Source organism: Podarcis vaucheri (assembly GCF_965113315.1).
Source record: "Podarcis vaucheri genome assembly, chromosome: 1".
In the NCBI taxonomy this organism is placed as follows: Eukaryota; Metazoa; Chordata; class Lepidosauria; order Squamata; family Lacertidae; genus Podarcis; species Podarcis vaucheri.
This window is the reverse complement of record NC_138759.1, coordinates 127,007,761-127,029,348: the sequence shown is the minus strand read 5'-3', so window position 1 is coordinate 127,029,348 and position 21,588 is coordinate 127,007,761. Positions and strand designations below refer to the sequence as shown.

The 21,588-nt window shown below is 45.9% G+C and overlaps 2 protein-coding genes across 6 annotated transcripts in view; one reads left to right on the top strand and one right to left on the bottom strand.

Annotated features, from left to right (window-relative positions):
- DNAH7 (dynein axonemal heavy chain 7) overlaps positions 1 to 17,581 on the top strand; it is a 191,652-nt gene extending 174,071 nt beyond the window's left edge. The window contains exons 56-64 of the mRNA XM_082219677.1: positions 585 to 785; positions 3,450 to 3,611; positions 6,545 to 6,730; positions 7,834 to 7,971; positions 9,712 to 9,942; positions 13,693 to 13,845; positions 14,835 to 15,012; positions 15,958 to 16,061; positions 16,500 to 17,581. Coding sequence (XP_082075803.1) covers positions 585 to 785; positions 3,450 to 3,611; positions 6,545 to 6,730; positions 7,834 to 7,971; positions 9,712 to 9,942; positions 13,693 to 13,845; positions 14,835 to 15,012; positions 15,958 to 16,061; positions 16,500 to 16,706 — 1,560 coding nt within the window. The 3' untranslated portion in view covers positions 16,707 to 17,581. The remainder of the gene's footprint in view (positions 1 to 584; positions 786 to 3,449; positions 3,612 to 6,544; positions 6,731 to 7,833; positions 7,972 to 9,711; positions 9,943 to 13,692; positions 13,846 to 14,834; positions 15,013 to 15,957; positions 16,062 to 16,499) is intronic.
- The window catches only part of SLC39A10 (solute carrier family 39 member 10), a 59,512-nt gene continuing 54,813 nt past the window's right edge, over positions 16,890 to 21,588 (bottom strand). For all 5 annotated transcript variants that reach the window (XM_082235958.1, XM_082235957.1, XM_082235961.1 and 2 more), the window contains one exon: positions 16,890 to 20,545. In XM_082235958.1, coding sequence (XP_082092084.1) covers positions 20,387 to 20,545 — 159 coding nt within the window. In that variant the 3' untranslated portion in view covers positions 16,890 to 20,386. The remainder of the gene's footprint in view (positions 20,546 to 21,588) is intronic.

Sequence of the window (21,588 nt, the reverse complement as noted above, 5' to 3'; positions counted from 1 at the left end):
GGTGCTTGCCTGTTTTGCCACATATCTTACGTTCTACAAATACTGGAAACTTACTTTTTTATTTCAGGCGAAAGCTGGGAATCTGGGGTCTGTGGTTCACTTGGGGAGGGGGTATTTGCCATTCCAAATATTCACTTATAGAGGTGTGCATGTGAAGACACATGAGCACACATGCACACACACTTTTGGGGTATGCAAGGATGTGCTGGTTCACTTCAATAGAGGTAGCAAACTCTTGCCTGCAAATGAACCTAAGTGCTGGTTCATCCCCTCTCTTGGGACAAATTGGGCAGCCATGTTATGCTGGGGAGCTCCACATCCACAATAGAGAGTCTGTGTCTGGAATGGGAGACCCAGCTTAGAGAACCGTTTGACCCAAGAAGAGATTCCAAACGTCTTGAAATCAAATCGAGCTAAGCACAATCATTGATCAAGAGGTTTCGCAATTTCCCTTTGTAAAACTCATGCGGAGGCCGAGGTGTGTTTGAAAGATGCAGAGGCCTTTGCGAGAAAGCTTTTGACGCACCTGAAACCTCAGCTTCCATCCTCACCGAGTCCTTACACAGAATATTTTCCCCTTCTAGGAACTAAATCCGGACACAACGCACCCCGATTTCCGTCTTTGGCTCACGAGTTACCCATCACCCAACTTCCCTGTGTCTGTGCTTCAGAATGGAGTGAAAATGACCAATGAGGCCCCCAAAGGCTTGCGGGCGAATGTGATCCGTTCCTATCTGATGGACCCCATCTCCGACCCAGAGTTTTTTAACAGCTGCAAAAGGCCTGTTAGTACCTTCCTTATTCGCCTGGTTTCCTCCTCGTCGTCGTAAAGCAGCTAAAACAGACCCTGGCGGTTGTATTTTGTGTTTGCTGGTTTAAAACCCGCCGAGCGAAATAGCCCTCCTTCTTCTGCACTGAAGTCGGCAGTTGATTACCAGCTCCCGGGATGCAGTAATAGAGGGTTTTATTAAAATTTTATTTTTATTTTACCGCCAAGCTTCATTCCGTCTCCGCCAAGCTTTGGCAGCGGTGCCATTAATAATATAGCTTCCCATTTAAAAAGTCGGGAGGAAGTAGTTTTCGTGGCACAAATCTGCAAGGCAGGGGAGAAATTCCTGTTGCAAAAGAATAGCTGAGCCGTGCACTGCTGAGAATCAAATCTTTAATCGCAGGCATTAAAATGCTGGCTCCATAGAACCGGGGGAGCTAAAATGGCCGTATGGGTTGATGGATGGCTCTCATAAACACTTCCTTTAGAATAACAGCTCAAACTAGGGAGCCACCTGCTGTTTTCATAATTAGGTTTCGGAGAGCGGATGTGCTTGACCCAAGATAATTTCCATGATAGGTGTCGTAATTAAGAACCGGAGATGGTTGTGCTTAAACCGAGGCTATGATCCTTTTCTGCTTTCCTGGCAATTAAAAAACCAAATCCCTAAAACTTTTTAGATGGGGGCGGGGACCTCACCCAGATCGTTGCTTTTGAACAGGAAGAGAAAAGATGCAGGAAAGGAGGAGCAAGATGGCGTTCTAGCATGGTAACGTTGTTGTGCCATAGTTGGTCAAAAAGGAAGACATTGTGTGGCATTTTCCAAAGCCCCAAAGCTTTTATTTGAGCCCAGTCTTTCTCTGAGCACCTCTGATACCATCCGATGGCCTGCTGCAATTCACAAAGTATCCTGGGAGATCTGGATTGAATGGTTGGCTTAAATGGTCCTGTGGCTCTGCTTTCTTCTGGACAGATTTTAGGGGCAGCTGTAGGCACCCTTTCTTGGTAGCCAGTGGCATGCAATGATTTTTTTTTTTTTGTAGGGGAACAGTTAGGTCCAGAGGCAAGGGCGATTGGGGCAGGCGGACAGCAGCAATGTTGTGCATGTGATGTTGTGTGTGCAAGCATTGTGCCTCCTTCCCTAAACCAAACAGGAGCTTCCTAGGCTTTGGGAAGGAGGCACCAGGTCTCTAACAGGAGGCTGGAGCCCTCCTTTCTCCTTCCCAAAGCTGGATGGACATTGAGAAGGTGGTGGGAGGGCTCTTGGACCCCGTCAGAGCACTGTGCCTCCCTCCCTAAACAGGGCAGAAACTTCCCGGGCTTTGGTGCCAGGGAAACATTTAGGGGACTAGCCTGGTCCCCCTAGCCAGTGGCATAGCGTGGGTTGTCAGCACCCGGGGCAAGGCAAGTAATTTGCGCCCCCTAACCCGTGGATTTGCGCCCCCTAACAGGTGGATTTGCGCCCCCTAACCCTAACCCCCAGATGTTGCGCCTGGTGCGGCCGGCCCCCCCTGCACCCCCCACGCTACGCTACTGCCCCTAGCACATCACTGTTGGAAACTATCTTTGAGAAATGGTACTGAAGATGTAGATCAGTTTGACTGCTGCACAAACTAGGATGTTGGGGCTGCCTATTTGCTATGTGAAATGACTGAGACTGCTGGTTAATATTTCTGTACAACGTCATAAAGATGCTCAGACTACCCAAGGCAGCAGACGGGTCTGTTTCAACATGGGCCAGCCTCAGTTATGTAGGACTGGTTTTTACAGCTAGAAAAGGCATGCCAGAGAGGTGTGCTAAGCCTCCCTCCACCCGCCCATGGCTTACCTCCGGGTATTAAGTACTTTTCCTCAGCTAGACACCACTACTCAGTGAGTTGAGAGCCAGTGTAGTATAATGGTTAGAGCACCTGGGGGACCATGGTTTAAATGCCCACTTGCTTATGAAGCTCCGTGGGTGACCTTGGGCCAGTCACAGTCTCCCAGCCTAATGTACCTCGCAGGGTTGTTTGAGGATTACAGGGGGAGGAAAGGGTTAAATTAACAACAACAACAACAACAATAATAATAATAATAATAATTTTTTATTATTTATACCCTGCCCATCTGGCTGGGTTTCCCTAGCCACTCTGGGCAGCTTACAGCATATCTAAAAACATTAAAAAGCTGGGATGTAAATGTAGCAACATGGAATGACCTCCCATGTGCCACAGAACTTCCCTCCCTCCCCAGATTTCCTCTGGAGGGTTGGGGAAACCCCCCAGAGCTGATTATTTTAAGGGTGGCTGCAATGGGCATACAGGGGGAAGAGAGAGAGGGGAAGTCCCATTGGGCAAAGCAGAAGTCATTCTGTTCAAGCAAAGGCACTGTTGAACACAACCCAGAGAACGGGCTGAAATTCATGGTGAAGATCTGACGTAGGTATGGCCATCTAAACTTCCCAAATTTTGTGTAGTGCTTTGTGGGGAGGGACTACCCAATAAGGACCAGATCTGAACTTCTACCTCAGTCTCCTTGGAGAAAGTGACTGGTATAAGGACATGAGCAATAAAAGTAAATAATCACGGGAGATCTTTCAGTCATACAGCTGTGAATCGTGAGAAAGAGGAAAGCTCTCAATGAATCAGATGTTGTGTGTCCCCCCCCCCCGTTATTTTATCACTATTTCTTACTATTTTAGAGTGAGTTCAAGAAGCTTTTGTATGGCCTCTGCTTCTTTCACGCGTTGGTCCAAGAGAGGCGAAAATTCGGACCCCTGGGTTGGAATATTCCTTACGAGTTCAACGAGACGGACCTGCGGATCAGCGTGCAACAGCTGAACATGTTCCTCAATCAATACGAGGTACCGCAAAGATCAGAAGGGTTTGCCAGCTTTATAAATAAGCCTCCATATTGCTAGCCTGCAAAAATCTTTACTAGCCTGCTGGGGGGCAGGCAAAAGAGGGCTCTGAAGTGCTGCGGATCGTGTGCTGACCATAGCAGAGGAGTGGGCTTCCCTCCTTTAACAGCCCACTTGATTTCTTTGCTGGGTGTATGGGAGAGACGTGTGAATTTTTTTTGCATGCGCGTGAATTTCAGTGGATGGGGGAGATAACTCACCAGCACTATTCTGGGAACTTACTGCTGCCGACTGACATGATTAAATCCCATAATGTCCCTACAACCCTGTCTTAGCTCAGTTGGTAGAGGACGAGACTCTTAATCTCAGGGCGGTGAGATCAAGCCCCACATTGGGCAAAAGGTTCCTGCACTGGCTGGACCAGATTATCCTTGTAGTCCCTTCTAACTCTACAATTCTGTGAATTTTTGAACCACCATTCTGGGGGTTACAATATTGCAGCTGGCAACCACATGTCGCACAGATAGCTGGTTGGCTTTTCTTTTCTTTCATTTAGTACTTGAGCTTTGCATCACCCTTGCTTTTAGCAGGGCCCATGCAAAAACTGCCTTCCTGACCGTTGGAGTCCCCATTCATCTCATCCACTCAGTCTGACGGAACCTGTCTTTGCCTGAAAGAGAAGTCCCTAAGTCACTGAGGGTTTGAAAGCCATCAGTTCCCCTCACCTGGTTTACCTGTTACAGACAGGTAGCCGTGTTGGTCTGCCAAAGTCAAAATAAAAAAATTCCTTCCAGTAGCACCTTAAAGACCAACTAAGTTAGTTCTTGGTATGAGCTTTCGTGTGCATGCCATCTGAAGAAGTGTGCATGCACACGAAAGCTCATACCAAGAACTAACTTAGTTGGTCTTTAAGGTGCTACTGGAAGGAATTTTTTTATTCTGGTTTACCTGGTCAGTTGAAGCTGTTCCCAGGCTGTGGCCACTGTCATTGTTGTACAACATTGTTGTACCTCGGCCTTCTCGATAGTGGCGTTCGTACTGTGGAACGCCCTACCATCAGATGTCAAGGAAATAGACAACTACAGTGGTACCTCGGGTGATAAACACTTCAGGTTACAGACTCTGCTAACCTGGAAATAGTACCTCGGGTTAAGAACTTTACCTCAGGATGCGAAGAGAAATTGCGTGCTGGTGGCACGGCGGCAGCAGGAGGCCCCATTAGCTAAAGTGGTATCTCAGGTTAACGGTTTCAGGTTAAAAACGGACCTCCAGAACAAATTAAGTTCGTAACCAGAGGTACCACTGTATCTGGCTTTTAGAAGACGTCTGAAAGCAACCCTGTTTAGGGAAGTTTTTAATGTTTGATCTTTTATCGTATTTTTAATACTCTGTTGGGAGCTGCCCAGAGTGGCTGGGGAAACCCATCCAGATGGGCGGGGTATGAATAATAAATTGTTGTTGTTGTTGAATCGATAACCCGCAGCTGCTCCATTCCTGACTTTTTTTTTTAGTTATTCCCAACTTTGTCAACACGTGACCAGGGTCCGGCCTTACATTTTTATAACAAGAAAGCAGTCAACAGTGGTTAAAGTGACAACAATGCACCATTCGCATTGTGCCATCCTTGGTGTTTTCCTCCATTCCCTAGAAATAGCCCAAATGGCACCCCTGTCTTTCTTACCTGTGGACCAAAAACAAACCCCTGTGTTGCAATAAGAACCAATCACAACAATATAAACACAACACGTGGGCGAATAGTTAGTAGAGAATATATAAGAGAATAATGATATCATTCAAATTGTAGGAATAAGCCAATCAAAGTTCATATGTACAATATAACAGAGTGGTAGCAAGGGCCGTCAAGCTGTGTGTTCAGAATAGATGTCTAAAGACAGTCTCACAATAGTCTTTCAAAAGTTTCGATGGAAGACTTCTCAAAAGCCTCAAAAGGACAGAGCCTCCAGAATGATATTACAGTGGTGCCTCGCAAGACGAAAAGAATCCGTTCTGTGATTCTCTTCGTCTAGCGGTTTTTTCGTCTTGCGAAGCAAGCCCATTGACGGATTAGCGGATTAGCGCTATTAGCGGCTTTTAGCGGCTTATCTGCTGATCGGATCAGCTGATAAGCAGCTTAGCGGCTTAGAAAAAGGGGGGAAGGAAAAAAAACCAGCAGGAACTCGCAAGACATTGTCGTCTTGCGAAGCAAGCCCATAGGAAATTCGTTTTGCGAAGCACCTCCAAAACGGAAAACTCTTTCGTCTAGCGAGTTTTCCGTCTTGCGAGGCACCACTGTACTGTTTAGTAATAGTCTGGTAATTACCAGTAATTACCAGTAATAGCTGGTAATAAGATACAAGGCATACAACCAAAGAATGATAACAGAACTGAGCTACCTGCATACACATTGTATAATAAAGTAGAATACAGTGGTACCTCAGGTTACATACGTTTTCAGGTTACATACGCTTCAGGTTACAGACTCCGCTAATCCAGAAATAGTGCTTCAGGTTAAGAACTTTGCTTCAGGATGAGAACAGAAATCGTGCTCTGGCGGCGCAGCGGCAGCAGGAGGCCCCCATTAGCTAAAGTGGTGCTTCAGGTTAAGAACAGTTTCAGGTTAAGAATGGACCTCCGGAACGAATTAAGTACTTAACCCGAGGTACCACTGTATACAAAACAGAATATATTAAAAGTACATACCTGATATTTTTCAACAGAATATGTAAGTAAGATTCATGCCAAGGATCAGTGCTCACTAAATAGTGTAGCTGCTGATACTTGCAACACAATTGCATAGGACATACCTGTGGAGCATTTTTGCTTAGACAAACACACAATGAGTCGAGCTGTGAACTTTTCTTCTGTTAACCAAACATGCTAGCATGTTGGGAGAGTGGGGAGGAGTCACAGATGAGCTTTTGCTTTGTACGTTTCAGGAGTTGCCCTTTGACGCCATCCGCTACATGACGGGCGAATGCAATTACGGAGGCCGGGTCACCGATGACTGGGACCGGCGGACGCTGCGTAGTATTTTGAACAAGTTCTACAACCCGATCATTGTTACAAATCCTGATTACAAGTTTGATTCCAGCGGCCTTTATTATGCTCCTCCTGAAGGAGAGGTAAGCACCTCAGTGGGGCGCGATTCAGTAGGAAGTTCCCCTGCCTGAGCCCTGCTCAAAGAAGAGCAAGAGCTTAGAGGAGGAATCAAAATGCTAATCTTCTTCTGAGTTCTGAGACAGTGGCAAGAAATCTGGGTGAGCTCTACAGTGCAGAGCAGGAACGGGAGACGAATTAAATTTGTTTCTTTTTTAAGGAGAGACAGTTCACACATCATGACCCGGTCACAAACCAAAATGCAGGCGCCTTTCCGAATTTTGCAATGCAGTTCTCCAACCAACCAGTGCGTACAAAAATGAATATCCCACCTATCCTTGCGCTCAGATCCTGCTTGTGAGCTTTCTGTGAGCCCTGGCCTGATCCAGCAAAAAAGAAGAAGAAAAAGCATTATATTAGGGAAAATATAAATATATGTATTGGTCTAAATTGCATGCAAAAATGTGTTGTTTATTATTCTTCTTCTCTGCAAATTGTGGAGAACTGAATTGAAAATTGGAAAGATGTCAACAGAGAATGGCCAGGTTCAGGCCACTGTATTCTGCTCTGGTCAGACCTCACCTGGAGTACTGTGTCCAGTTCTGGGCACCACAGTTCAAGAAGGACACTGACAAACTGGAACGTGTCCAGAGGAGGGCAACCAAAATGGTCAAAGGCCTGGAAACGATGCCTTATGAGGAGCGACTAAGGGAGCTGGGCATGTTTAGCCTGGAGAAGAGGAGGTTAAGGGGTGATATGATAGCCATGTTCAAATATATAAAAGGATGTCACATAGAGGAGGGAGAAAGGTTGTTTTCTGCTGCTCCAGAGAAGCAGACACGGAGCAATGGATCCAAACTACAAGAAAGAAGATTCCACCTAAAGATTAGGAAGAACTTCCTGACAGTAAGAGCTGTTTGACAGTGGAATTTGCTGCCAAGGAGTGTGGTGGAGTCTCCTACTTTGGAGGTCTTTAAGCAGAGGCTTGACGACCATATGTCAGGAGTGCTCTGATGGTGTTTCTTGCTTGGCAGGGGGTTGGACTCGATGGCCCTTGTGGTCTCTTCCAACTCTATGATTCTATGATTCTAAGCCATTGATCATTTCTGACCCCTGATATTTTTTTCAGTATGTAAGCTACATTGAATACACAAAGACCCTTCCGTTGAATCCTGCCCCAGAGATCTTTGGGATGAACGCCAATGCCGATATCACAAAGGATCAATCCGAAACGCAGTTGTTGTTTGATAACATTCTTCTCACGCAGGTGTGTTCGTTTTCATATTAGGAGCATTGAAGTTACTGCCTACTTATTATTTATTGGATTTTTCGGACAACATTTTAAATACAGAGAATCTGATCTTCCTTTCTTCACATTACTACTCACTGTAATATTAATGTATTCACTGTCACTTAATGGTGGGGCTCAAGAAGAATTCAAGTATATTACTGGCTGAATATTTTAAAGTTTTCTAACAACCCATATTGATTCCAGAACATAACATCTAATCCATGCTCATTGTTGCAACTGTTGAGAGTGCATAAAGTTCCCTGATGCTTTTGAAAACTAGCTTGACATAAATAATAATTTAGCAAAGGTGTGCTTTTGTATGTATTTTTCCCTTCTAAGTTTTAGGTAAAGGTAAAGGGACCCCTGACCATTAGGTCCAGTCATGACCAACTCTGAGGTTGCGGTGCTCATCTCGCTTTATTGGCTGAGGGAGCCGGTGTATAGCTTCCGGGTCATGTGGCCAGCATGACTAAGCCGCTTCTGGCGAACCAGAACAGTGCACTGAAATGCCGTTTACCTTCCCGCCAGAGTGGTACCTATTTATCTACTTGCACTTTGACGTGCTTTCGAATTGTTAGGTTGGCAGGAGCAGGGACCGAGCAACGGGAGCTCACCTTGTTGTGGGGATTCGAATTGCCAACCTTCTGATAGGCAAGTCCTAGGCTCTGTGGTTTAACCCACAGCGCCACCTGCGTCCCCAAGTATTCTAAGTATTAGGGCATAACTATATAAGATGCAGGAAACCTACAATCAGGATCTAATAGGGTGCTGGATTAGGGCCATGGTGCTGGGGAAGGGGAGATCACCCCCGCCCATTGTTTCTCAGACCTAAATTTATTATTCAGTCTGATCTTTGTCCTGAGGAGTTGGAAAGGAAACATAATTGTATCCAGTCCAATTAATTGAGATCTAGTTGTCAGTTAATTTTCTGTGCAAGAGAGGAAAAGATAGATGAAGATGTTTGTGTGTGTGTGTGCGTGCGTGCGCACGCAGGTTTCACATTCCCTACCACGTCCAGAACATTTTTCCTGCCAGCTGGATCCTGTTCCTCATCCCAGGAATAGAGTTAGCCTCCCCAGGAAGAGTCACCAAAGATGGCTGCAGGCCCAGTTTCTAATGGATCCACCAGCTAATTTCTGTAGACATCAAAATGAGGCCGCGTTACTTTGATGTCTACAGAAATGTATTAGCTGGTGAACCCATTGGAAACTGGGTTATCCAGAAACACACACACACACCCCACTCACACACAAAAACAAATCTCACTAGAGCCAACCAAAGACAAGAAACCACACCCTAAGCCAACCCCAACCTCTCTCACCACCATGAAAATACAAGCAAATCGTAAGAGAGCCCACACAAGTGACGCTGACACAAAACCCCACACATACACTAAGTAGAATAGAATAATTGCTACCTGATCCCACCTCACTCGCCACTCCCCTCTTCCCCTTTCCTTCCTAACCTAACACTGTAACACTAATGTCTCACAACAAATGAAACTGATCTGTAGAAAATGCAGCTTGAAAAAGAGACAGTGCACGTATTTTTGTAAACTAAGAAATCTTTAATAAAAATATATTTAAAATGAAATAAATTAAGGCCATGTTCTGACCAGTATACACCACGAATGGAAGTTTTGTGGGCCAAATTGCGCTGTCGCTTGGGTTTTAGCAATGTTTAATCAACCCCCCCTTCCCCCCCAAATAAAAACAGTCTCGCGCATCAGGGGCTGGCGCCAAATCATCTGATCAAGTTGTTCGCGATGTGGCGAGCGACATCCAAAGTAAACTCCCCGCCGACTTCCACATCGAAGCCGCAATGAGGAGATACCCGACCACCTACACGCAGAGCATGAACACCGTGCTGGTCCAAGAGATGGGGAGATTTAACAAATTACTGCAAATGATTCGAGAATCCTGCATCAACATCCAGAAAGCAATCAAGGTGAGGGGACCTTTTGAGAAGGAGGCCTGTTGACTTGGAGCACCCTGGCAAGAGTGGCTGTCAGCTCCCCATTAGCGTCGCTGCTGGGAACTTGCCAAATTGCTCTTTTCAGCGGTGACGTTATCCCCATCCCCAAGCTTTGCCTTTAACTGTTATTTGTGTAGGGATGTTCATAGATGCTCAGAGAGGATGATGATGATGAAAGTTTATTATTTATACCCCGCCCATCTTGCTGGGTTTCCCCAGCCACTCTGGCTGGCTTCCAACAAAAGATTAAAAATACATTAAAACATCAGTCATTAAAAACTTCCCTAAACAGGGCTGCCTTCAGATGTCTTTTAAATGTCAGATAGTTGTTTATTTCTTTGACATCTGATGGGAGGGCGTTCCACAGGACAGGTGCCATTACCGAGAAGGCCCTCTGCCTGGTTCCCTGTAACTTCGCTTCTCGCAGTGAGGGAACCGCCAGAAGGCCCTCGGAGCTGGACCTCAGTGTCCAGGCTGAATGATGGGGGTGGAGACGCTCCTTCAGGTACACTGGGCTGAGGCTGTTCAGGCTTTTAAAGGTCAGAACCAACACTGTGAGTTGTGCTCGGAAACGTACTGGGAGCCAATGTAGGTCTTTCAATATATATTAGGATATATATGCATATAGGATATATTTGTTAGCTATTATCTTCCCTTCCTTAGGTTTGTGAGTTCAGCAGAGTGCATCCCTTTGCGGCTTAAAAGGGGAATCTTAGGCTAGTTTTAGCAATCCAGGGTGCTTTAAGGTAGGCTTGGATGCTCCTGGTATTTCCCCCTTTTAACAATAATCACACAGTCTTGCAAAAGGCTAAGATGACATTTACTCATTCAGAATACAGCAGTATCTTGGTTCTTGAACGTAATCCGTTCCGGAAGTCCGTTCAACTCCCGAAACCATTTGAAAACCAAGGCGCGGCTTCCGATGGGCTGCAGGAGCTTCCTGCACTCAAGCAGAAGCCGCGTCGGATGTTCGGCTTCCAAAAAGCGTTTGAAAACCGGAACACTTCCAGATTTTCGGCATTCGGGAGCCAAAATGTACGGGTGCCAGCCAAAGCGTTTGAGAACCAAGGTACGACTGTACTTGCTGAAGATATAGCAGCTTTGTTCCAGCAGGCTTAAAATGGTAATCCAGTTACAAAGACATACTTTAGTCCAGTTTAAAATGGAGTCTGGGCTGAGGCCCTGACTTGGCACATGTTCCCACATTGCTGGAACATAGCTGTCAACTGTCCCTTATTTGGCAGGAAACTCCCTTATCCCAGTGCCGTGTCCCACTGCTGTCCCTTATTGATGATGTCCCTTAAATTCCCCGGGTTTCAAAGGAAGCAGCCGGCCAGGGAGGAGGGAGGCTCCAACTGTGTTGCTTGGCTGCCTGCCCCCCCTCTGGCCTCCTCTCACCAGCCTCGGCCCCCGGGAGCCCCTCCCCACCAGGACTGGTGGGAGCCTTGGGCGCTTCCGCCGCAATCCTCCTTGCGGCTGCCGAACTGAGCGTCCCTGCCTGGGGCCTCCCCTCTGCCCGCCGCCGCCGCTCCCGCTAGGCCGAACTGTAGCTGTGCTGCCGAAGGACCCGGATGAGATGGGCAGCCTGGCGCAGCCTATGAATTGTTGAGGAGCCTTGAGAGGAGAGCGAGGGCAACCATAGAGAAAGCAGTTCAGAGAGAGGAGGTGGAGGCGCGGGCAGGTGTTCCAAGGGCTAACCATAGAGGAGGAAAGCGGAGGAAGGACCGCAAGCACTTCTCCCATAGATTTGTAGTGGTAGACTAGCATAGATGGTCTGATCTGTGGGTTTACTTCGGGCGCTATTTTCCCCCCCTTCCTCCCGCCCCACCTGATGGAATTGAGAGCTGCAGATGGAGCACAAGAGAAAAGATACAGAACTGCAGCAGCATCTTCGTAGCTTGGACTTCGTTTTGTGCAAAAAGTGGGTGCTGCTTGTAGTTATTCAATTGCAGTGTTTCATCAGCTGGTGTCTTTAGCAGCAACATCTGGAAACGAAGGGCTAAAAACCGGCGCTGCTCTCCAAAATTATCTGGTCCCTTTTAACTTCGCTGTTAAATTTCAGCTGCTTGACTAAGATCCCTTATTTTGGCTGCTGATCCCTTATTTTCGAGGCTGCTGGTCCCTTATTTTCAAATCTGTAAGTTGACAGCTATGTGCTGGAATGAGGCAAAGAGGAAGTTCCTAGCTCCCCCCCCCCCGGACAGGGCACAGTGGGAGTGTCTCTGAGTTCTTCCTAGGAAACATGCAGGAAAAACCTCTGAGGGCTTCAGCTCCCATCATGTGCCTGTCTAGCAAACATGCGTTGTTGGTTTGTCTGCACTGTAAACATCCCACAATTTGTTCCTTATGTGGGGTGCTGCCTAATGTATTGCTGCCGATCTATAAATGAGAAAGAGAATGCAAAGCTGATTCTGCTTTTTGAAGAGTCGCAGTCCTTGGTATTTTTAGGACAGCATCCCAAACCTGGGGTCCACCTACAAAATGAAAACAACAGCAGTTGGACAGGCAGCAGCGCATTGCTGAGAGTATGCATGCAAAAGTAAATTTTTGGTGCAGTGTTAGGCAGACTGGTCTTATTTTGGCTTCTTCACTAATACACAGAAAAGAACAAAGTTAATTCTTCAGTTTTTGCACTTCTGATTTTTGCAATACTATTCTTGGCTGAAAGAAAATACCAAAATCGGGGTCAAGGGAGTGAAGATGGCTGGAAGTGAAGATAGTGGAGCTCATTGCCCTTGTCCCTTAAATTAGCTTCTGTGCAGTGTGTGTATTTTAGGGTACAAAGTATTAAAAACTGAATGCTTTCATGCAGGCTTTTTTTTTAAAAAAATTGTGGAATATGCGGGGAGACAGAACAGAATTATGAACACTTGCAAAACTGACGGGCTGAAAATAGACTAAACTGTCCCATTGCTTGTTGAGGGAGTGGGAGGGGGCAGACAGAGTCTAAGAAAAGGGCAATGCTAAGAACCAAAATTGCAACCCCATTGACAGGCCCAGGGATTCCCGCATATCGGTGCAATATTGTGATCAGATCGCATAAATTCAAACTGGCCTTGTAAATAAGGACCTAAAACTACTAGCCTGCTAATATACAAGGGTCACACCCATAATATACATTTAATGCACATGGCTTTCTCCAAAGAATCTTAGGTACAGCATTTTGTCCCTCAGAGCTAAAACTCCCAGCACCATCAAACTACAGTTCTCAGAATTCTTTGGGGGAAGTCATAAGCTTGAAACGTGTGATATAGCTGTGATCTACTGCTCTGTTTCCATGCTGGCCCAGAGAACAGGGGAAGCCCGTAGCCCCTTAGGAGGCTAGTAAAAAAATGCCTTTGACCAAGTGGACTGGCAGATAGATGCTTCTATCTCTGCAAGCTCACAGCGTTTCCATGCTGGTCACAGGGGATTGATTTTCCTTCTTCCAAGGCTAGCACAGGAATGAAGCAGGATGAGCCACTTCTCTGCAAACCCACTCAGTAATGCATATTTGGAATTCCTGCCGACTCAAATACAGGAGTGAAAGCTTATAACTGAGACAGATAATGTGGTTTCCAACTTGACAACACTGTGAGTAGTTGCAGCTGAAACAGGGGCTAAACCCACTGAGACTGGAGGAAGCTTGTTGATAACAGTTGAAAAACTGCACGATAAAAATAACTGAAGACACAAAGGGGGGTCCACTAATATGTCTTTTCCCCGTCCCCTTATCTCAACCAGGGTCTGGTTGTGATGTCTGCAGAACTGGAAGAGGTGGTAAATAGCATGTTGAAGGGCAAAATCCCAGGCATGTGGATGAGTAAATCCTACCCAAGCCTCAAACCACTCGGCAGCTATGTGAATGATTTTCTTACCAGACTGAAGTTCTTGCAGGTGAGCCCGTCAGAAACAACTCAGTGTGTTGGGATGTCAATTTTCTGTCTTGATTCTAAATGACAGTTGCACACGTTATGTGGGCCTCTGCTCCTCAATAATGCAGTCAGGTTGTTTTACTGCAGTTTGGTTACCAGTGCATATGCTAAGAAATGCAGTTTTGTTTTGTTGAGTCCGCACATTAAGCTGGTTGCTGTATATTAAATGTTTTGCAAGGTAGCTAGCTAGCTGGTTCTGGGGGAGAGAGAGGAGATGGCCGTGAAGGAAAGTGTTCAGGCAAGTGGATCAGGGCATGAGCTGCACTTTCTGTTATGTGTATGGCTGCAGTATAAAATCCATAAGTGCAGACAACCAACCTGCATATGCTAGGTTGTCAGGTTCTAATTCACATTTCCTTCCCAAAAGGAAAAATGCCAAAGACCACAGAGGACATTAAATAAGAGTCCGAGGGCTGCATATACACCTTTACATTTTAAAGACATACCCCCTCCAAGTATCATGGGAACTTCATTTTATTCCTTTCAGAGCTACAATTACCAGCATTCTTCACAAGCTAGTTCTCTGGCATGGAATATATGGTAGGAAACAAATCTAAAATGTATGTAGCCTTTTTAAAGAAAGCAAGGCAATTAATTGCAACCTCTGTGTCATGCTGATTGTGTTTGCAGCAAGTTCTGAAAGGGCCTGTAACTTTCTACAGACCAATGTGCCCATATAAAAAGGGGAGGGTCTCCTACAACTATCAGGGTTTTGTCGGTTGGAATCACACATCTGTTAAGGTTTGTGCCTGGAACTAGCGGGTCTCCTGCACCGCCGACTTCTGCCGATTTCCCTCATGCACATATCACATTCCCTATAGAGCCAGGGGGTTGTACAACTGTGCAGTAGTAGCATTGGACTCAAAACACCCTAGGTTCCTGCCCTGTGCGTTCTTAATGCTGCAATATAAAGCTCCATTCCCATCCTCTCTCTTCTTGCTGTTGCTGCAGACATGGTACGAGAATGGAACCCCTCCGATGTTTTGGCTTTCTGGGTTTTTCTTCACGCAAGCCTTCTTAACCGGCGCCCAGCAGAATTTTGCCAGGAAATACACAATCCCAATAGACCTGCTAGGCTTTGACTATGAAGTCTTGGAAGACAAGGAGTACAAGCACGCGCCTGAAGACGGTGAATGCAACCGTATATTCATTAACCATGCTAGAATTTGGGGGGCGGTTTATCACCTTTGCATCCTGCCCTTCATCATGGTAGCTGAATGCAGGAGGCTGGGTTGTATTTGGGAAATACGTTTTATGAAATAGTAGACCGGTGTTGCTACTCGTCCTACATTGCCTAGGGAGCTTGATGACTGAGCAGGGAATTTGAACACAGGTCTCCCTGCCCTTTGCGTTTGAAGAAAATAATATTCAGAAACTGCATCTGTGGCAAGAAGTGATAAAATAGGCCAACTCTTTGATGGCATGACAACTATAGTGGTACCTTGGAAGTTGAATGGTATCCATTCCAGAAGTCTTTTTGACTTCCAAAACGTTCGGAAACCAAGGCACAGCTTCCGATTGGCTGCAGGAAACTCCTGCAGCCAATCAGAAGCTGCATTGGACGTTCAGGTTCCAAAGAACGTTCACAAAGCAGAACACTCACTTCTGGGTTTGTGGTGTTCAGGAGCCAAAACATTTGACTTGCAAGGTGTTTGGGATCCAAGGTACGACTACAGAGTTAGTCTGCAGCGCAAGAATTCTACTGACCATTTCATGTGCCATTTGTTTTAGCCACAGAATTTTCAAGCCACTATGTGTAGATCCTAATTCACAACGAGCCTTTTGCATGTGTAAATTTCTGCTTGTAATTAGACCTGCACACCCAGCGGGAAGCTGCAGCTTGTTTCTGCTTCCATTCATGTGTAGAGACTACTCAAAATTGTTTCTTACTATTTTGATTGTTGGAGCGACACAAGGCGAGGAACCTATTCATGGGTTCTTTGAAGAGTATTTCCTGCTCACACCTTGTTATCAAGCCTACAGTTTATTTAAAATATGCGCCTTCCTTTGCCATTGCATGCACACGATGTCTGTAACCAATGTGCTTTGTCGTGTTTCTTTCTAAAAAAATAAGGAGTCTTCATTCACGGATTGTTTCTGGATGGAGCTCGCTGGAACAGGAAGAAAAAGAGGCTAGGGGAATCTCATCCCAAAATCCTGTATGATACTATGCCAGTGGTGAGTATTTATATAATCAATTAAGAGCTACTGTGTTTTGCAATAATATGCTACTGTGTTTTGCAACTTGACGCCATTGAAACAAATGGACTCAGAGAGGTCAGAAAATGCATGTGTGGCATTAAACCCACAATAATTGACACACACGCACACCTAATTTAATGTTGAACTTGCACATAGTGACCTCTCCACCCGCAATTCTAGAAATTGTGATATAGCAGCACGACTGTCTCCTTCATCTGGTTCATAGTTGGACAACAGAGCAGTCCAGAGGAATGCCTGCGTCCCATGAAAAGAGAGCTTAGCACTCATTCTGAGCAGGCCTGAGTCACTAGGTGAATTTCTGGAGCTGTTTGTGTATGAAGCCACAAGAACTAGTGCTTTCTCCCCTGTTTCGATAAAGAGACATTCTTAGAACTCACTCTTTCTTTGCTACAGATGTGGCTAAAGCCTTGTAAAAGATCAGATATACCGGAAAGACCCAGTTACATAGCTCCCGTGTACAAGACAAGTGAAAGAAGAGGAACGCTGTCCACCACAGGCCACTCCACCAATTTTGTGATTGCAATGATTCTTCCGTCGGACGAGCCAGAGGCCCACTGGATTGGACGGGGGGTGGCACTTCTATGCCAGCTTAACTCGTAACCCAGGTTTCAGATCCGACTACCACTTTCCCTTCTTTTTATAATTCTAATGGCTACCTTCTAAAAAAAAAAAAAAGGTAGCCAAATCTTCAGAAACTTTTGAATCCAATTTGTACCTTTTTTGAGTTTGTAAAAATAAATAAGTTTTTTTTTAAAAGAGCTTGGAAAAAACCAACCCACCATGTTTGCTTGTTCAATAATTTTATTTTCTTACGCTCCTTATGAATAAGGAACATACATAAGATGAACACAACAACACTGTTGACAATAAACAAAAACAGCATGTCATCATTTCCAGCTTTGCATTTATTATTTTTTTAAAAATGGATTTTGTTATAACAAAAAACACCCCCCCCCAAAAAAAAAGAGTAGCTGATATCTCAGTATTTTTTTCAGGACCATAATCACATTGTTTCAACTATAAGGAAATAAAAAAAAGTCACACTGCATCCTAGGACACCTACAGCATTTTTTCTAAGCAATAATCACAGCTGGTTTGACTGCAGTGCGATCAACATGGGGATGTCACACAGTGACAGCATCGTAAGAGACACGTAACATTTATGTCCTCAAACAAGTACACGTTTAAATGAGACTGGACTCCAGCAGAACGGAATGGAGAAGCCAGGTAGAAATGTAGCGGAATCCCGATTGTCCCAATTGTGACTTTTAAAAGCATTCGCGTTCCAAAAATGTCCTGGGAATTCAATACTCGGGGGAAACAGGAGAAGCCATGGCTGCTGGGCTGCTCTTCACAAAGTGGTAACATGCACATGTAAGCAAATGCAGAGGATCACCCCATTCTGAAGGAAAATACAAATCCTATCACTTCTCCACGTGACCTGCGTGTTTTCTCTTTCAAAAAAAAAAAGCAAACCCGACCCAAAAATACTATTACAGAGCACTAATTTATTTTTTTGCTTCCCTAGGTAGGCAACATTACGCTACAGCACATGCCAGCGAAAATCAAGAAAAGGCTGTACCTGAAGTAGAGAAAGCTTTATTCATAATTACAAAAATAAACCTTAAAAACCCTCCCTTATCCCATTTTTCCTAAAATCTCACTTCAGCAATGCCACGACACTTTATTTCAACTTGGCAGGTTTTAATTAAAATGACATCCAAGTTCCGAGCCAGAGAGAAAAAGAGTGTAAAATCCCATTGATTACAATGGAAGGATCAGCCTCGCTCTTGGGCTCCCAGCGAGACATTCTCAACTACAAATCTCCAGGGAGGAGGACAACACTGTGTAGATGCCCCCCCCAAACGCTGTGGCCCTTGTAAGTTCTAGAGACCCAATGATCCAAACGAATTTTCTGCACTAACAGACTCGCGGGGATCCAAGTCTTTGGTTTGGAACCACCAACTAGTCAACACTCTTGATATCGCCCCAGCTAACACAAAAACGAAAAGCTGCTTGACAAAAGTCACCCAACATGAAGCCAAGTAGTTAACGGTGGTCACATGAAAAGGAATGACTGGATAAATTAAGTGGAAGGGTCAGAAAGTAAAGGTGCACTTTCACTTGGAATGAAGGCCATTAAAAGTTTGCCGACCAAGTTCCTCCACTCGAGCAGAAGGACAAAAACTCCCCACTCTCCAAAAGTCAGGCTGTGTCCAGCTTTGCTTCTAGAGAGAGACCAAGATGAACGAAGACCGAGCAGCATGCTGTAAGAAAACCCAACAACTGCCTTGTTTCATTACGGCCGTTAAGACTATATTATTGTCGCATCAGAGTGGAAAAGGACTTCCACATCTCCCAAGCGCCCAGTATCAGAGCTCGGAGGAGACGGACCAATCTGTACCTGGCAAGACATGCTGCTTGGCACTAAACAATCAAATATTAAAGCTGATTTCTGCAGGTTAAGGCTTTTTTTTCTTTTTTTGGCTGAGCCTGTCCAATCGGTCCGCACGCAGCACCAAGTCAACAATACAGCTGCTTTGCTACAAGGGCATCTCCTTACGTTACTTCTGCAGAGTGGCTCCCGCTGCAGTTCCCGCAGCTGTGGTGGAAGTGGTCAAAATTCAACCACCTTCCTCCAGCTCTCAAGGCGGTGGCGTGTCTGTGATGGGAAGTCGATTGGGGCTGGCCTTTCGGGTTCCCACCTTACGAAAAGAGCCACGTTGCAGCAGCAACGTAGAAGCAGCCCTACCCCTAACCTAAGGTGCCGAAAACAAACAAAAAATCCAAACAATGCCAGCACAGCATATGCCGAACGTTGGCCCACACTGAGCAAGACGCCCAACTTTCAGCAGCTGCTCCTGAGCTCAGGTGGCAAGGCATTAAAGGAATACATTCAAAAGAGTTCTGGGGAATTATGTAAACAGTTACCAAGACTGCCTCAAAGGGCCACTGCTGTGATCCTCGAATCAGCACTTCTCAGCTCCGCGTATTATTATTATTTTTGAAGGTTATAGTGTGAGATAGAATTTGGCTGCCATGACCGAAAAAAATCCAATGCAGGCGCACCATGAAGAGGAGGGAAGGGAGACGTTCAAAGCAGAAAACCGCTCAGTAGTTCAGGTTTCAAGTAGCACTGCTCCACATTCTGTACGCTACTGCAGCAAAAGGTCGAGAAAGAGTCCACAAGCAGCATTAACCATTCAGCATTTTTGCTAGCAAATACCTATGAGCCAACATCAAATACCCAGCACCTGTCAACTCAGCCCTATTGTGGAAACAGAGCCCCCAAGGCTCCCAATGCAGAGATTTGCTTCCTTGGGTTTCGAAAGGTCAAAAGTACCGCGTTGTGTGGCCGACATACAAGGGGACAGACTTGTGGATTTGCAGTCTTCTTTCCCAAAGGAGCCGCAAAACAACACTGCTGGGCTAAGGGGGTGCATGGCAGCGATTGCAAGCAAGAACGTCTTCTTGAGACATCGTACCGACTAGGGGATTGGCAAGGACCAGTAAACAGAAGTGCCTGACCCAGACGAATACATGGTTTCACTTTGGTCACCAACCATTCAGCACAGTGCAAAACAGCGGACATTACTGGGAAACAAGGCCTGGAGCAAATGCAAGGGTCATGGAACAGTGCATTGCTCATACTGCCCTAAGGTAACCCCTGAACAGCATGCTTGAAACTTTTTTTAATGATGCTTTTAATAAACGCACCCCACCTAGAATGCTCTCCAGTCATGCATTGCCAGACTCTGTGTGTGTGTGTGTGTGTGTGTGAGAGAGAGAGAGAGAGAGAGGTGGGAGGAACCAACTCAAAACGTTGCAACGAGGCCCAGGGGCCAGCTGTAGAGGATGACAATGACATGTAACTCTTGGACTGGCTATTCAACATTTGCTCAAGTATAACCTGAAAGGCTTTTTGTCAGCAAGGGATCCGACTTCTGCTGCACATTGCAGTGGCAAACTGGGAAAACAACACACTTGCTAATAGCATCCTGGGCATGACGTTTATGTTTCCTACTTCCAACACTGCCCAATTAAAAGTCTACATCTTACCTTTGGGAAGCTGAGCTGCATTCAATCATTTTTTGTTTTTTGCCTGTTTGTTTGAGCTAAAAAAAACAGGAGCTTGTTTATGCAGACACCAGAATACTGTTACTTGTGAAGCAGCTCGTGCCACTGCTTTGCCAGGGGACGAATGTGCATACAGTACAACAGTGCAGACTTGAAGCCATACAGTAACGTCGTCGCTAACCACAGCGGAGTACTGGAAATGGTCAAAACTGGATGTCCAACACTATTTTGTCTTCGTAAAGGGCAATCACCAACATAATGGCAAATCCCATGAGAAGACCTAAATTCTGGAGGATGAACTGCCCCACGGGACAGTAGCCGTGCTCTTCGTCGTCTCCGTCCCCGTGAAGCATTTCTGGAAGCTGAAAGGAAGAAAAAGGATGGCTCTTTAAAGTCAAAGCCACACCACTTTCTGCGGATAGAGAGACAGAAGTGGGTCAGAGAATTATGTGCTCCTGCTGCCTCCCTGAGCTAAGGGTTGTTTAAACTGTTTAGAGTGGAGGACCCAATTAGCTGGAACCATGGTTTTGTATAGTCTTCTCTAAGGCAGGAAGTGGGACTTCCTGAATCATGGCTATGGGAACCTCAAAGCATGTGAGCCACATACTAGGCTGGTGCAGACATAATGGGAGTATGCATGCATTCTCCCTGCAATGACTTCCCCCTCCTCCACAGGTAAAGGGGGAGTAAGAGGGAATTTGCTTTGGGGGGGGGGACACATGTACAATCCTATGGCCTGTTTTACACAGGCACCAGTCAATTCTTCAGGTTGTTCTATCGGGGGAAACCTACTTACACGCAAAACTCCAAAAGGTCCTACTCATATTGTGCTGGCAGTACAGGAGTTATTGCGCCTTGGATAATGTGTGAACACCCAGGGCCCTGCAAGAGCGTCCCCTCACTAGGGCTGGGGGAGATATCTGGTTTTCAACATTGTAATGTATCAGCAGCTAAATACCGTGATATGCTTGATATATCATGATGCCTGGAATGTATCTCGACTCTTCTTCCTCCCAGCCCAAGCCCCATACCACTCCAGCTGGCGGGGGCTTCATTAAACTGATCAGCTGGGGGGGTGCGTGTGTGAAGCCTCCTGCCACCCAGCTGAGCAAGCCCCAATACCTCTCCAGCTTGCATGAGCCAGAGGGACGTCAGGGTTTTGTTAAACTGCTCAGCTGGAGGGTGTGAAGCCTCCCACCCCTCTGCTGAGCGACCCCCATATTGCTGCAGTTCAAACGTGCTGGAGGATCGGGCTTCTTCAAAGGCGCAGGCAGGCAGATGGAGCCCAAGCCAGCGCTTGCCCTGGAACTTTCTCAGGCTCCGACTACCTATCTGCACCTTTGGAGGCAACTTGAGTTGGTGGGGCGTATAGTCGCACCTTGGTTTCCTAACAGCTTCGTTCTCG